Source organism: Bos indicus, chromosome 9, assembly GCF_029378745.1.
Source record: "Bos indicus isolate NIAB-ARS_2022 breed Sahiwal x Tharparkar chromosome 9, NIAB-ARS_B.indTharparkar_mat_pri_1.0, whole genome shotgun sequence".
Classification (NCBI taxonomy): domain Eukaryota; kingdom Metazoa; phylum Chordata; class Mammalia; order Artiodactyla; family Bovidae; genus Bos; species Bos indicus.
In genome coordinates, this window is record NC_091768.1 from 34,938,583 (window position 1) to 34,954,284 (window position 15,702).

The window sequence follows — 15,702 nt, forward strand, 5'->3', positions numbered from 1 at the left end:
TCCTTCATTTTTCATATGGACCTGAAGCAACCTCTCTTCACCGACAGGTCATAATACATAAGCTGCACAGCCCTGATGCACCAACACACCAGTTATTAGGTTGCTCTGGTTGAACTGATTCTCTTCCTTGATAAATCTGAAGATTTGTGACACCAATGCTCTTACTTTACTGAGAGGCAGGAAGCAATCTCGGTGATTCCCACCAGGCTGCTCTGAAGACAGGAATGCCTCAATAACATAAAGTGATTTTCCCCTCTTCTTGTTTTAGGTTCAATGGATCCAAATGACTTCCTGAGGGAGGCACAGATAATGAAGAACCTAAGACATCCAAAGCTTATCCAGCTTTATGCTGTTTGCACTTTAGAAGATCCAATTTATATTATTACAGAGTTGATGAGACATGGAAGTCTGCAAGAATATCTCCAAAGTAAGCTGAAGACTTAATAAAAGGAAAAAAAAAGAGGAATTTAGTTTAGCGAATCCTATAAATGTCAATTTAGCAAGCCTTCTATAACCCAAAGGATATTTACTATGGCATATCTGTGACAATGAATGTCTTAACATTGAATTGCTCAACTACTCTTTAATAGGCTGTATGCTGTGTACTCAAAGGGAGGAAAAATGTTTATGTAGTGGAAGAACAAACTGTTCACCATAGACATATCAGAGTACTTAAATGCAATGTGAAAATTGAAGAGTAGATGTTTTGCCTGATGCTTTGTTTCCTATAGTAAGTAATTGAACAATATCAGTCATGGAGCAGTATTTTCCATGGCCCAGAATTAGGAGACATAGAATAGTTTGCGGGGAAGGGAGGGAAAGTTACCCTCATTTTTGTCTTTGCCAGTTTTTGACAACACTGTGCTTGTTGGTATTTAAAATACTTCCAACTGCTAGAAAACATTAGAATGTTCAGGCTAAAAAGCAGACACATCCTATTACCTTATTTTTACATCTGCTTCCTGTAGTCTGAGAAGACTTAAGGGTGTTGTAGAATTTTGGTGTTTATTACAAATGAATAATTTAATAAACAACAATATTATAAGCATTAAAATGAGATGTTCAAAGAAAGGGAGATCAAGTACTGAGAGAACAATTCATGCTTAAAGAAGAGGCATTTTCTATACTTTCTTGACATGCCAGAGTGGGACTGATACAATGTATGAGGTAAAGGGAGGTGAGAAAAACAGAACAAAGATGTCAGAAAGATAGAATTTTCTTATTTCAGGGTGACTGGTGAAGCTGGTGATATTAAATTGCAAAACTAGATAAGAACAAAGAGCATAAGACCTGCTAACTGTTAAAAACAAAAAATATACCTAGCTCCCTTGCATAAATATATCATATTTAACAGTATTGTGTTACCCACTATAGGGAGACTAACCTCAGCACTGACTCCTTTTGCCTTATCCCCAAGGAGAAAAGTGCAGGAGCCATCTCAGGTCATCTCTAACAAAAATGTTTTGTCAAATGGTAAGCCTTCAGGCTGTTAAACAGCAACGTCAATTCTCAGTCCTCAAAACTAACAGCAGTGTTCAATTCAATGGATACTCTCTCCTTCTGGAACCACTACCTTCGTTTGGCTACTGGGGCACTTCATCCAGTGGCCTTTTCTCCTTTCTTTCTTTCTGGGTTTTCTCAGTTTATGTGATTTCCCTCATCTCCCCTACCTCTGGATATCTTGGGATTTTCCAAAACTCTTTTGCAACATCACTAGATTCCTTGCTAATCTCAACACTCTTATTGTTTAGTAACACTTATGTGTTACCAATTGCCCAAATCATATCCCTCCATTACTTCAGAGTCGTAATCTAACTGCCTTTATAACTTCTCTATGTGAATGCTGTATCAGTCTGGATGATGTGGGATAATGTGGGTATAATGGAGTAATGAACTCCTGCAAATCCCAGAGGCTTGACACAAGTATTTATTCTTGCTCATGCTACATATGAAAAATAGACTGGCTAATGTCTCAGGTCTGTTGATCACCTTGTCAGGAGCAGGAAATATGACTAATCTCATTCTGTCTGTTAAAGTTTCTGACCAGGAGTGACAGAGGTAACTTCTGTGCCCTGTTTATTTGGTTAAATCAAATCAAAGGGATAGGGGCGCACAACCCTCTAAAGTGCTTAAGAGAAAGAAAAAAACAAAAGTTTATAAATAGCCCTCATTTCTATTACATATGTCTATTGGATATCTCAAAATAACATGTCCAAAAACCAATCTCTGATATTATCCTCGGTAACCTGCCCCTCTTGAGGTTTTTCCTTCTCTCATGATGCCAACACACAAGCTTACTATCTCAGTCTTCTCTATTCTCACATCCTATGTCAGACCAACCAGCAAATCCCACTGGCTTGCTTTTGAAACATATCCAGGATTTTACCACTTCTCAACACTGCTACTCCAGTGCAAACCATCATCAACTCTCTCCTGGATTCTGCAGTAGCCTTCTAATTGATGTCCCTCTTCAGGTTTTTGACCCCTTACATTTCTTCTTAACACAGTAGCTGGGGTGCTAAGTCTCTTCAATTGTGTCTGACTCTGTGTAACCCTAGGGACTGTAGCCCACCAGGCTCCTCTGTCCATGGGACTCTCCAGGCAAGAATACTGGAGTGGGTTGCCATGCCCTCTTTTAGGGTATCTTCCCAACCCAGGGATCAAACCTGCATCTCCTAAGTCTCCTGCATTGCAGGTGGATTCTTTACTCACTGAGCCATCTGGGAAGCCCCTACTCATTTTGTAATGAATGATTTATTTAGATAGCTTATTTTTAGTCTCTTCTAAAATACAACTCAGTTTTAGTGCTTGAACAATGTCAGGGGCACAGAAGGTGTGCACTAACTCTGTGTTGACTAATTGAATGAATAAATGATGAATAGATTAAGTTGGGGCTACTGTGAACCTAATTTGAGACTTGGGGTTACACTTGTTTTAAGACTCTTGATATTCAGCTTGAATGCCAGGTACACTTATATTATGTTGCAGACTCCTTTGACATTGAGGATTTCTGTGGTCATTGTGTTTTACTCAGGGTTGAGCATGAACTCTGTTGTCTTCTGGATTGAGCCATCAGGGTCGAGTTGACAAAGGCCTTCATTTGCCATGATTCTTAGTAGCCAGGGGGAGTAATGAAGGTGTGTTCATTAGGGCAATTCCTTCCCAATCAAGAGGGTTTCATTTCAACAAAGTGGTCTTAAAATGAATCTTCCACTCTTAAACAGCCCATCATGATAAATATTATTAAGCTGAAAGGCTCTTGAGTAATGGAACATAATGAAAATATTTCCTTGCTGCAGATGTAAATTGTCGCAGGTCTGTGAACCCTTATATCAGTTTTGACATATGGCTGTTGTATTAGAAGTGTGCTCTGAGGTTGTACACATTTCCTAGGCCACTGCACTCTTTCAGGGCAGGAAATGTATTACTCAATTTCCTTCACTGTTGTGCCTGTCAGTGAAAACCTTTTTATATCCACTGTAATAGGATTAGATGTTGTATTTGATAGTTGAAATAACACATTTTTCTATAGAACCATCTTTGTAGTCCCTAAGCTTGGCTGAATTTTTTTTTTTTTTTTGTAATAAACTTCTCCAAAATGGGAGAAGCCTGTCAAAAAACTTTAGCACTATGGGTAATTGATGCCTGGTATTTCTTATTGAAACTTAAAGAGGATAAATACCTGCATCTTTTTAAGTTTAGTTGGGCTTGTTTGCTTTCCAATAAATACTTGTAGAGCATCTAGTATATGTCAGTATATTTTCTTTTCCTACGAATCGAGCTCCAGTATGTAGTTCATCATTCTCATGGACAGTCCACCTAGTGGACTGATGCAGACAGGGATGTTTTGACTGAGATACCCTTTAACTGAACAAAACTATAGAGCTATTTACTGTTTGTATGAATGGAAGTCTCTTCATCGCCCCTGACTTTTGGGTGCTCTGGAGTGTAAGGCGGATTTTAGAGAGGCAGTATAGAATAAATTTGAGTCATGAAATTTCAGTCTCCAGCATATCCTGGATTTGAATCTCTGCAATTTATTACAAGACAACCCCGATGGTCCAGTGGTTAAGAATCCACCCGCCAGTGCAGGGGACATGGGTTCGATCCCTGGTTGGGAGGATTCCACATGCAGCTAAGCCCCTGCACCACAAGTATTGAGTCTGTGCTCTGGAACCTGTGAGCCCCAACTACTGAGCCCAGGCATCCTAGAGCCTGCGCTCCCCAGCAAGTGAAGCCACAGCAGTGAGAAGCCTGTGCACCACAGCTGGAGAGTAGCCACGGCTCATGGCAGGCAACCAGAGAAAGCCCACATGGCAAGGAAGACTCGGGGCAGCCAAAAATCAATCAATAAAATATTAAAAAAATATTATTTGTTCCTCTGAGTCCCAGGAATCCCTATCAAACAGGGCAAACTACTTCCTGTAGTTTCTCTGAGTATTAGATGAGGTGACTTACTGGAAATCAACCATATGGGATGGTGGTAGGAGAGGAGCATATATTTTTAATTTTTTTCTTTAAAGAAAACTTTATAGCACTTACTATGTGACAGGAATGTTTCTAAGTCATACACAAGCATTAATTTAGTTCATTCTTCTAACAACCTATTGAATTCTTATCATCACCATTCCCACTTAGCAGTTGAAGAAACTGAGGTATGGAGAGGTTAAGTATAATAACTTATTCAAGATGGTTGCGTGAGAATTCAAACCTAGGAAATCTGGCTCCATAATCCATTAAAAAAATAATTTTATTTGTTTATGGCAGTTCCGGGTCTTCATTGCTGCCCAGGCTTTTCTCCAGTTGTGGCCAGTGGCTACTCACTAGTTGCTGTGCAGGGCTTCTCATTGCTGTGGCTTCTCTTGTTGCAGAGCACAGGCTCTAGGGAATGCAGGTGTCAGCGGTTGTTACTTCCCAGGCTCCAGAGCACAGCCTCAGTTGTTGTGGAGCACAAGATTAGTTGCTCCGTAGCATGTGGAATCTTCCCGGATCAGGGATCAAGTACGTGTCTCCTGCATTGGCAGGTGGATTCTTTACCACTGAGTCACTAGGGAAGCCCCATGGTCCATGTTTTAAATTGTATACATAGCACTGATATTTTCCGGATATCAAACTTCTATCTATTGCTGCACAACAAATTACCCCAAAACTTAGTAGCTTAAAGCAGCAAACATTTATTTCCTCACAGCTTTTGCAATCAGGAATCCAGGTGCAGATGAGCCAGGTCTCCTGGCTCAGGGTTTCTCACAAGGCTGCAGTCTTTTTATTTGCTTGTAAACAGGATTGTTTTATTGTCTTCTATTTCTGATAGTTCATTATTAATGTATAGACATGTAACAGATTTCTGTATATTAATTTTGTATCCTAAAATTTTACTGAACTTATTTATTAGCTCTAGGAGTATTTTTGATGGGGTCTTTAAGATTTTCTGTATACTATGTCACGGCATCTGCCAATAGTTAACGTTTTACTGCTTCTCTTCCAGTTTCTTTCTTTCCTTGTTGATTGCTCTGGTGTGGACTTCCAATACTGTGTTAAATAGAAGTGGTGAGAGTGGGCATACTTACCTTATTCTGGACCTTAGAGGAAAAACTTTCTGCTTTTCACTGTTGAGTATGATGTTAGCTTTAAGTTTGTCATCAGTTCAGTTCAGTTCAGTCACTCAGTCGTGTCCGACTCTTTGCAACCCGATGAATCGCAACACGCCAGGCTTCCCTGTCCATCACCAACTCCAGGAGTTCACTCAGACTCACGTCCATCGAGTCAGTGATGCCATCCAGCCATCTCATCCTCTGTCATCCCCTTCTCCTCCTGCCCCCAATCCCTCCCAGCATCAGGGTCTTTTCCAATGAGTCAACTCTTTGCATGAGGTGGCCAAAGTACTGGAGTTTCAGCTTTAGCATCATTCCCTCCAAAGAAATCCCAGGGCTGATCTCCTTCAGAATGGAATGGTTGGATCCACTTGCAGTCCAAGGGACTCTCAAGAGTCTTCTCCAACACCACAGTTCAAAAGCATCAATTCTTCAGCGCTCAGCTTTTTTCACAGTCCAACTCTTATATCCATACATGACCACTGGAAAAACCATAGCCTTGACCAGATGGACCTTTGTTGGTAAAGTTATGTCTCTGCTTTTCAATATGCTATCTAGGTTGGTTATAACTTTTCTTCTAAGGAGTAAGTGCCTTTTAATTTCAGGGCTGCAGTCACCATCTGCAGTGATTTTGGAGCCCCCCAAAATAAAGTCTGATACTGTTTCCACTGTTTCCCCATCTATTTCCCATGAAGTGATGGGATCAGATGCCATGATCTTCATTTTCTGAATGTTGAGCTTTAAGCCAACTTTTCACTCTCTTTCATTTTCATCAAGAGGCTTTTTAGTTCCTCTTCACTTTCTGCCATAAGGGTGGTGTCATCTGCATATCTGAGGTTATTGAGATTTCTCCCGGCAATCTTGATTCCAGCTTGTGCTTCTTCCAGTCCAGCGTTTCTCATGATGTACTCTGCATCTAAGTTAAATAAGCAGGGTGACCATACACAGCCTTGACGTGCTCCTTTTCCTGTTTGGAACCAGTCTGTTGTTCCATGTCCAGTTCTAACTGTTGCTTCCTGACCTGCATATAGGTTTCTTAAGAGGCAGGTCAGGTGGTCTGGCATTCCCATCTCTTGAAGAATTTTCCACAGTTTATTGTGATCCACACAGTCAAAGGCTTTGGCATAAATCAATATTACTCAAGTCCTATTTAAATACACTGCTTGTATTAAACACACACACACAATGCTTAGGTCTTTCTCATTTGAAAACTTTCTTTGACTCTATTTAATTTCGTTTTCTTAATTATAAAAGATGACAGACATGTAGAATGGAACATGTATGATTTATGCCCTTTCTACATATATATTTATCATGTAATTGTAAAGTGAGCAAATAAACAACTATGCAGCCGATATGCAAATCAAGAATAAGATACTCAGCATTCCAGAAACTGCTCTAGTACCTTATCAATGACAATCCCTCACTATCATGAACTTCATGATAATTGCTCTCTCTTCCTTGACTTCATTTTCCTCTGCCTGCGTTTTGTTATTTTCCCGTCTTAATAAGGCTTTTGGAAATTGATTTCTCTTCTTGCTATCTCCATGTCCTCAATTCCCATTCAGCCCTTCACCTTTTATACCAGTGAGATTTTCTTCTTGTCACTAGTGTCTCCAATGACTTATTAATTGCTATATTTAAGAAATGCTTTTTAGTTCTTATCTTGCTGTATTTATTTGACACTAATGGTGACTTTCTCTTCTCAAACTTTTGATTGTTAGGATGTTCTCTTCTGGTTCTTCTCTCGTTCTGTAGGCTGATTCCTCTCAGTTTTCTTGCAGGTTTATTTTTCTATGCACACTGTAAATGTTGGCCTTTCTCATGACTCTATCACCTTGCAGCAATCTCAGCAACTTTTAATGTTTGACTTCCACCCATAAACATGACCCTTAAATCCATATCTCTAGCTATACGCTTTCCTTTGAGCTTCCGAACCATATGCTTGTCTTCTTTTAGACATTTCCACTTGGGTAATCCACATGCATCTCTAGTTTCACAAATCTTAAACTGTTTAATTCTGATTAGGCAGCAGCAATGATAGCTAATAAGAACAAGTAGACTTTACTGTGTTCTTCCTATGTCAAGTACTATTTTAAGTGCTTTATGTGTATTAACTCATTTTAATTCTCTTTTAACAACTAATCCCATGAAGTAAGGGCTTCCCTGGTGGCTCAGATGGTAAAGAATCCACCTGCAATCTGGAAGATCTGGGTTTGACCCCTGGCTTGGGGAGATCCCCTGGAGCAGGGCATGGCAACCCACTCCAGTATTCTTGCCTGGAGAATCCCCATGGACAGAGGAGCCTGGCGGGCTACAGTCTATGGGGTCACAAAGAGTCGGAGACGACTGAGCAACTAAGCACACCATGAGGTAATGGTAATTATTGCTGTATATATGGGGAAATTGAGGCACAGGAGTATTAAGCAGCTTGCCCAAAGTCAGGAAGAAATCTAAGGTGGAGCCCTGATTCAAAGCTGGCACTCTAGCTTCAAACCAGTGTTCCCCCCTCTTATACTGTAATTACCTCTAAAGTCAGGAGTTGTGTGTAAGACTCTTGACCATAAATTCAATGCATTTTTGGTAATGTTTGGCTTATTCAGACAAGGATAATGATAGTTTGGATTTATGTGAGACAATTTCAATTCTCCAAAAATTTGAAGGTATCTATTAACAGTATAGCATCTCAACTATCCAGGGATGGCTGACACTGTTTCACAAAGTCATCATAAGATAACACTAATCTCTCTGTAATTATCAGACTGGCTCTACTATATAAATTTCCTATACTTCATTATGCAGAATCAGCAGTAGGAGAAACTATGTCTATGAAAGGTATACCATGCCTGGAGAGACAAGCAACCTATTCTAAGAATAACAGACTAAGAAAGAAACTTTAACACATGCATCAAACTTGATGGAGTACAAATGTAATATACACAGTTTATAACTACACATATAGAGCCTTCATTTTTTTGTGAGCTAGTTTTTAAGAACAATATGATGGAAGAATGAGACCTTTTCATTGGCTCAACCATGCAAATTAGCATTATTTTTAGGTTCAAAGACTAAAGCAAACTATACAATGAAAGAAATCCAGAGGCAACCAATTAATTTCCAGGAAGAGATGAGTCAGTGACATGTGGTATTCAAAATGGCAATAGCTGGACTCCTTCAGATATTTATAGCTGTGTTTGGATAATGTGGTACTTTTGCTCCTTTCTCTCAGTAATGTTCATTTAGGGAAGGGAGGGACTCAGCTTTGAAATGTGTTTGAACTCTGAAAATTGCTGCCTCATTAACCCTTCACAGCAAATAGGATGGTTTGTACTGATTATATTTATTTTCTCAACAGATCAGTGCTATGGCACTTAATCCCACTGAGAGCTCAGTCATCAGAATTCTTAGAATTTGCTTCAATATTTCAAATATTCTCCAAATTGAACCTCTTATTTTCTCTTTTTGCCTAGATGATGCTGGATCAAAAATCCATCTGACGCAGCAGGTAGACATGGCAGCCCAGGTTGCCTCTGGAATGGCCTATTTGGAATCCCAGAACTATATTCATAGAGATTTGGCTGCCAGAAATGTCCTTGTTGGGGAACATAATATCTACAAAGTGGCAGATTTTGGACTTGCCAGAGTTTTTAAGGTGGATTTGGCTTTGTTTTAATTAGTTGGTGATGAGTCAAAAGGCGCACAGGCCAGGAGACTAGTAGTATTCCTGCTGGTTTTCTTCCACAATATTTCTGAGAGTCCTGTGGTCCATAGATCCTGTCAGGATACCAAGGCCCTACAGACAAAACTACCTTCTATTTCTGTTTCTTCATCAATTTGAAAGAAACAGAGAAAACAATGACCAACCACATGGGAAAGTATGTAATTAAGTTTGTGGTTGAATTAATGATCAGTTATTTTCATATCAGTCTCTGGTAGCTCAGTGGTAAAGACTCTGCCTGCAATGCAGGAGAGGTGGGCTCAATCCCTGGGTCGAGAAGATCCTCTGGAGAAGGAAATGGCAAGCCACTTCACTATTCTTGCCTGGAAAATCCCATGGACAGAGCGCTTGGTGGGCTACAATCCATGGGATCTCAGAAGAGTTGGACGTGACTTAGCGACTAAACAACGATAGCCTCTGTCTGCCTTTGTTTATTTATAAGCAGCACACTTTGTATAGCCACTGTATGTATTGCTGTTCACTTTGTGCCAGACTAATATGCATGCTGCCAGAACTCTACAGCAATCATTGGTTTTTAAAATACTGCCTTCCCCTACCTCCCTCAATTTTGTGACATCAGGCCAGAAGACACTGATATGGAAAGTGTAGTATTAGCTGTTTTTCTCTGAATTTAAATATTTATTTCTGCATTATATCCTAAAATATGAGTGTGGAGCATGAAACACAAGTATATGATTCTCTTTTGATTTTATGAAGTTGTCTTTCCTCTTTGTAAATTAATTAGATCCCCAGTGAGTTGATATAGTAATTTAAATCATTTGGATCCTACATTTCAGTATTAGAAAATGGTTATATGGTAATTCTCAAAGTCAGTGGCTCTTCAATACCAGCAGTAAAAAAAAAAAAAAAAGGCTTTGTTTTCACTTTTTTTAGTTTGTTAAAGACCAGGTATAAAACCCGTGTCATCACAGACGAATTTCCCATATGTAATATAATGCTCCTTCCAGTACTACTTTTAGCACATAGTAGGATCTCAAAGGGCTTCCCCAGTGGCTCAGCAATCAAGAACCCACCTGCAATGCAGGGGCCACAGGAGTCTTGGTTTCCATCGCTGGGTTGGGAAGATCCCCTGGAGGAGGGCATGGCAACGCACTCCAGTGTTATTTGCTGGAGAATCCCATGGACAGAGGAGCCTGGTGGGCTACAGTCCAGCCAACTGCAAGTCAGGCATGACTGAAGCAACTTAGCACGCATACACAGGCTCTCAAATAGGGCTTCCTTGGTGGCTCAGATGGTAAAGAATCTGACTGCAACGCAAGAGATGGAGATTTGATCCCTGGGTCAGGAAGACCTCCTGGATAAAGGAATCGCTACCCACTCCAGTATTCTTGCCTGGAGAATTTCATGGACAGAGGAGCCAGGGCACTACAAAGAGTCAGATAGGACTGAGTCACTAACACTTTCACTTCAGGCTCTCAAATAATGTTTCATTAATGACTAATTTGCTGCTGTACTTATCACTTGAACTAAACTCATTTTGAATCTTTTCCCTCTATATTTTAATGAGAAGTAGATTACAGACGAATGAGGGTGGCCAAAAAAAATACCACTTTAACTTGGCTTGATTCCTTAATGCATTAACAGGTAGAGAATGAAGACATCTATGAATCTAAACATGAAATAAAGCTGCCGGTGAAGTGGACTGCGCCTGAAGCCATTCGTACTAATAAATTCAGCATTAAGTCCGATGTGTGGTCATTTGGAATCCTTCTTTATGAAATCATTACTTATGGCAAAATGCCTTATAGTGGTGAGTAATTCTAAAGTGGGCCTTTCTGCTGTAGGTCACTTACTTAGGTGTGACTTTAACTGCTTTGCCCAGACTTAGAGGGCAGAGTTATGAGGCTGACCACACCATGCGCCTGTGGGAGCATAATAGATAAAATTTGATGATAATGATTTGCATTAATGAGGTGCTTTATTGCCTCCTTATCCTTTGCTCTTGATTTGCAGTCTTATAGACAGTACTTGCTGCAGGATTTAGTCTTGACAGCCTGGGAAGAGAATGGTGGACTTCACAGTTTCTCCGAGGAAGTCAATTTGCTTTGTCCTCTAGGGTATCACTATCTGTGGATTTAAGGCTCTGATTTTCAATTTGTTTTTTGTTGGTTCCATTGTATATGTTTTAGGTATGACAGGTGCTCAGGTAATCCAGATGTTGGGTCAAAACTATAGACTCCCTCAACCATCTAACTGTCCATTGCAATTCTACAATATCATGTTGGAGTGCTGGAATGCAGAGCCTAAGGACCGGCCAACATTTGAAACACTGCACTGGAAATTTGAGGATTATTTTGTAACAGAGTCTTCATATTCGGATACAAATAACTTTCTATGAGGAACACTGAGGAGGAAGAACAAATAATGAAGCAGCAATAAAACCGAATAATCAGTTCAGCAATACAATCATATTAACCAACTGTAAAAATGAATTTCTCTTCACATATTCAAGTGATAAGGTAAATTTGGCCATATGATATAAAAAAGATTAAATGTGCATTTTACCAACTGGGCAATACTGAAGGACAGTCTAAGATGAAATATCATCTCCCCACTGCCTGGCCAAATCAAACGTACTAAACAGAGTTATTTTTCTTTTTAAAAGAGACATACATTTCTATTTATTGTTTGAAATGCCGATCAAGAGGATCAAGAGATGATAGTCAATTTTTACTCAGTGACTGTTGTAGCATTTTCCTGTTTACTGATTAAAGTGGTTATTCATTATTCCTTGGATTGCTGAATCCCATCAGACTGTTGTTATGAAGGAATTTGATTGCTTTGCTGCACAGCAGGACCTGTGCTTTGAGATTTTTTTTTTCTCATTTAAAATATCCTGTAACTACAATGATGGCAAAGCCATGTTAAATGACTTGATTGTACTTGGAGTAATTGCACATATTTTTTTCTATGCATAAAAAAATGAAGCAGCTGTTGAGAAAAAGAATTAAAATCTCCCTCATTTTGTAGAAGGAAATGATGGAATTTTTCTATACCTCGATGTGTGTCATCTGAGATTCATCTACATTAGTTTTAGTCTCTTAATGTTAAGAATCAGATTGCAAAGCTGATGACTTATTATCTATGGAAATATGCAAGAAACATGTAATAGCCTGCAAGATCTGAGAAATAAGTATCAAGATAGTTCAGGAAAATGAGAGGAGATCAGTAGGATTGTTTTATGACCTAGGATTTCTGAATAATTAAAAAAAATGTACCTTTGGTATATAGGCCAGATTTTCAAACTGACTACAAAACAGGTCAAATTCTGCTTCAGATCTAGAGAGTATGAATCAGGAATAATAAGGTTTCATAACCTTGGTTTTAAAACTGTATTTTTTGTCTGGTTAGGCCAAAAGGATTTTTTACTCATCTTAAGTTTTAATTAACCTTTGCAAGAATCTTTTTTCTTTTAAGCAGTTGGTTTATCAAGTTTTGTGCCTCATTAGGTAAGTGTAGAGAGTCCTCAAAGAAGGTTTCAAATAAAAATATATATTTAAAGATCTAATGTAAAGCAATATGAATGAAACAATAAGAAAATTTTGAATACATTGAGAATATTTTGAGTATATTCTCTCTTCTTTCTTTAAAGGGAAGGAAGAGCATTTCTAAGCAGTTACAGAAGCCCCAACACAAAGTAGATTAAGCACTAAGTAAATCTGTAACTCTCTAATTGGAAGACAGAAGTGGTTAAAAAGGAGATAACAGGCCCCGGATAGGGAGTCACTCGTGCTAAGCCCCATGTCAGCAAACCTAGACTTAACACTTAACCTAATTGCAGTTTCAGCCTCTCCCAAGAATGTAACCTTTAACCAACCAGTCAACCTGGAATCACTGGGCCAGCACGAGGGAGGTAATCTTCCTGATAGACCCCTTCCATCCCACTTAGGAGGACAACCTTGTCCAAAACAATGCATTCTTGGCTAATAACTTCCTTTGCCCACCCTCTTTTCTGTTTTTAAAAGTCCTTCCTTTTCTATGGCATGGCCTACCTGTTTTCTGTTTGTTAAATGAGATGTGGTCTTGATTCAAGAATCACTGAATAAAGCCAATTTGATCTTTAAATTTACTCAGTTGCATTTTTGTTATTTAACAAAGGAGACAGGGTTTCATGAACAATACCATTAGCAATTCAGTGATGCTCTTGTTGTCCAACTCTTTTGAAGCCCCATGGACTGTAGCCTGCTAGTCTCCTCTGTCTATGGGATTTCCCTGGCAAGAGCACTGGAGTGGGTTGCCATTTCCTTCTCTGGGGCATCTTCCCGACCCAGAGATCCAACCTGCAGCTCCTGCACTGGCAGGTGGATTCTTTACCAGTGGCCACCTGGGAATCCCATCAATGGTGTTAACAAAGATTGAAGTCCTTTCCCAACCTTCCCTCTGCCATCAGCATTGTTCTCATTCCTATGATCATAGACGGCCATCAGAGCCAACTGGGCTTGCCTTTTCTCCATCCAGCAAGAAAAATGGGAAGTCTCTGTCTTTGCATTTTCAGCTTGTATAAAAATCATTCTTTTTCTTTTAAGGCAAGTTGGGGTCATATGCCCAGCCCTAGACCAATAATAGACTGTTTTGTGCTGACTTAGAATAAGTTCTAGGCTTCCCTGGTGGTTCAGATGGTAAAGAATCCACCTGCCAGTGCAGGAGATCTGGGTTCAATCCCTGGGTCAGGAAGATCCCCTGGAGAAGGAAATGGCTATCGACTCCAGTATTCTTGCCTGGAGAATTTCATGGACAGAGGAGCCTGGTGGGCTAAAGTCCATGGGGTCACAAAGAGTCAGACACAACTGAGCGACTAACACTTTTGCTTTTTTTTTCAGAATATGTTCTGCCACTGAAGCTGGGAATATGGGTACCTTTTCTGGAGATAGGCTGGGAGGCTGGCTTATCTGAATAAAATTAGAGAAGCCTGGGTAGGTGTCCGTTAAGAAGAAAGTCCCCTAGAATAAAGTAGCTATGCAATATACATATAATAGTGTGTGTGTATATACACTTAAACTTTTTGAAACTAAAATGGGCCATGTGGAGCTAACAATTATAGAGTCATTTGGTTCCTTTATGTGTGTGTGTGTGAGTATGTGTGTGTTAGTTGCTCATTGGTGTCTGACTCTTTGCAATCCCATGGACTGTAGCCTGCCAGGCTCCTCTGTCTGTAGAATTCTCCATGAAAGAATACTGGAGTGGGTTGCCATGCCCTTCTTCAGGGGATTTTCCCGACTCAGGGGTTGAACCCTGGTCTTCCACATTGCAGGCAGATTCTTTAAGGTTTGAGCCACAAGGATTATTGAATAGCAAATATTTGTAAGGGAAGGTCAACACTAATCTTTCTAATTATTTGACTATGTATATTCAAAAGCAGAGACATTACTTTGCCAACAAAGGTTCGTCTAGTCAAGGCTATGGTTTTTCCTGTGGTCATGTATGGATGTAATAGTTGGACTGTGAAGAAGGCTGAGTGCTGAAGAATTGATGCTTTTGAACTGTGGTGTTGGAGAAGACTCTTGAGAGTCCCTTGGACTGCAAGGAGATCCAGCCAGTCCATTCTGAAGGAGATCAGCCCTGGGATTTCTTTGGAAGGAATGATGCTAAAGCAGAAACTCCAGTACTTTGGCCACCTCATGTGAAGAGTTGACTCATTGGAAAAGACCCTGATGCTGGGAGGGATTGGGGGCAGGAGGAGAAGGGGATGACAGAGGATGAGATGGCTGGATGGCATCACTGACTCGATGGATGTGAGTCTGGGTGAACTCTGGGAGTTAGTGATGGACAGGGAGGCCTGGCGTGCAGTGATTCATGGGGTCGCAAAGAGTCGGACACGACTGAGCGACTGAACTGAACTGAACTGAAGGCAACTTCAGTTACTTAAAGTCAAAGAGTCTAATGCAAAGAGCAAATTATAAATAACAAGTTATTAGAAATTAAAAGAAAATAGCTCATTTTCTTTGAGCTTATTTCTAGGAGTTCAATCCTGATTGAACATATACAGAAATGAATTAAAATATTCCCATTTCATTTTGAAAATTCAACTACTATATCATTTTCTTTTTGTAGTAGCTAATAACAATAAATTTTTTCGTAAGGTCTGATTTTGAAATGTAAAAAGAAGGTTATCCTTTCTTGTTTTTATACTACCTGAAACCCTTTGACTTAACACATTTGATTCTTGGAGACATTTATGTTCAAGTTTCTGTCAAACCAATCTATTATTCTTGTTTTTACCTGATGGATCATGGAGAAAAATAATAGATTCAGTTATGAGAAGCAGGAATAGATTTTTAAACTGATATAAAGTTCTTTCCCTGTATAAAATAAAAGGATCAGGTAAAGATAAGTTGAATTCTCCTACAATGAGCCAGCTCTTGTTAAATTTAC

The 15,702-nt window shown here is 39.6% G+C and overlaps 1 protein-coding gene across 1 annotated transcript in view; it reads left to right on the forward strand.

Moving 5' to 3' along the window:
* FRK (fyn related Src family tyrosine kinase) overlaps positions 1-13,399 on the forward strand; it is a 101,945-nt gene extending 88,546 nt beyond the window's left edge. The window contains exons 5-8 of the mRNA XM_019967178.2: positions 269-427; positions 9,062-9,243; positions 10,915-11,080; positions 11,460-13,399. Of these exons, the coding sequence (XP_019822737.1) occupies positions 269-427; positions 9,062-9,243; positions 10,915-11,080; positions 11,460-11,668 (716 nt within the window). The 3' untranslated portion in view covers positions 11,669-13,399. The remainder of the gene's footprint in view (positions 1-268; positions 428-9,061; positions 9,244-10,914; positions 11,081-11,459) is intronic.
* The last annotated feature ends 2,303 nt before the right edge of the window (positions 13,400-15,702 follow it).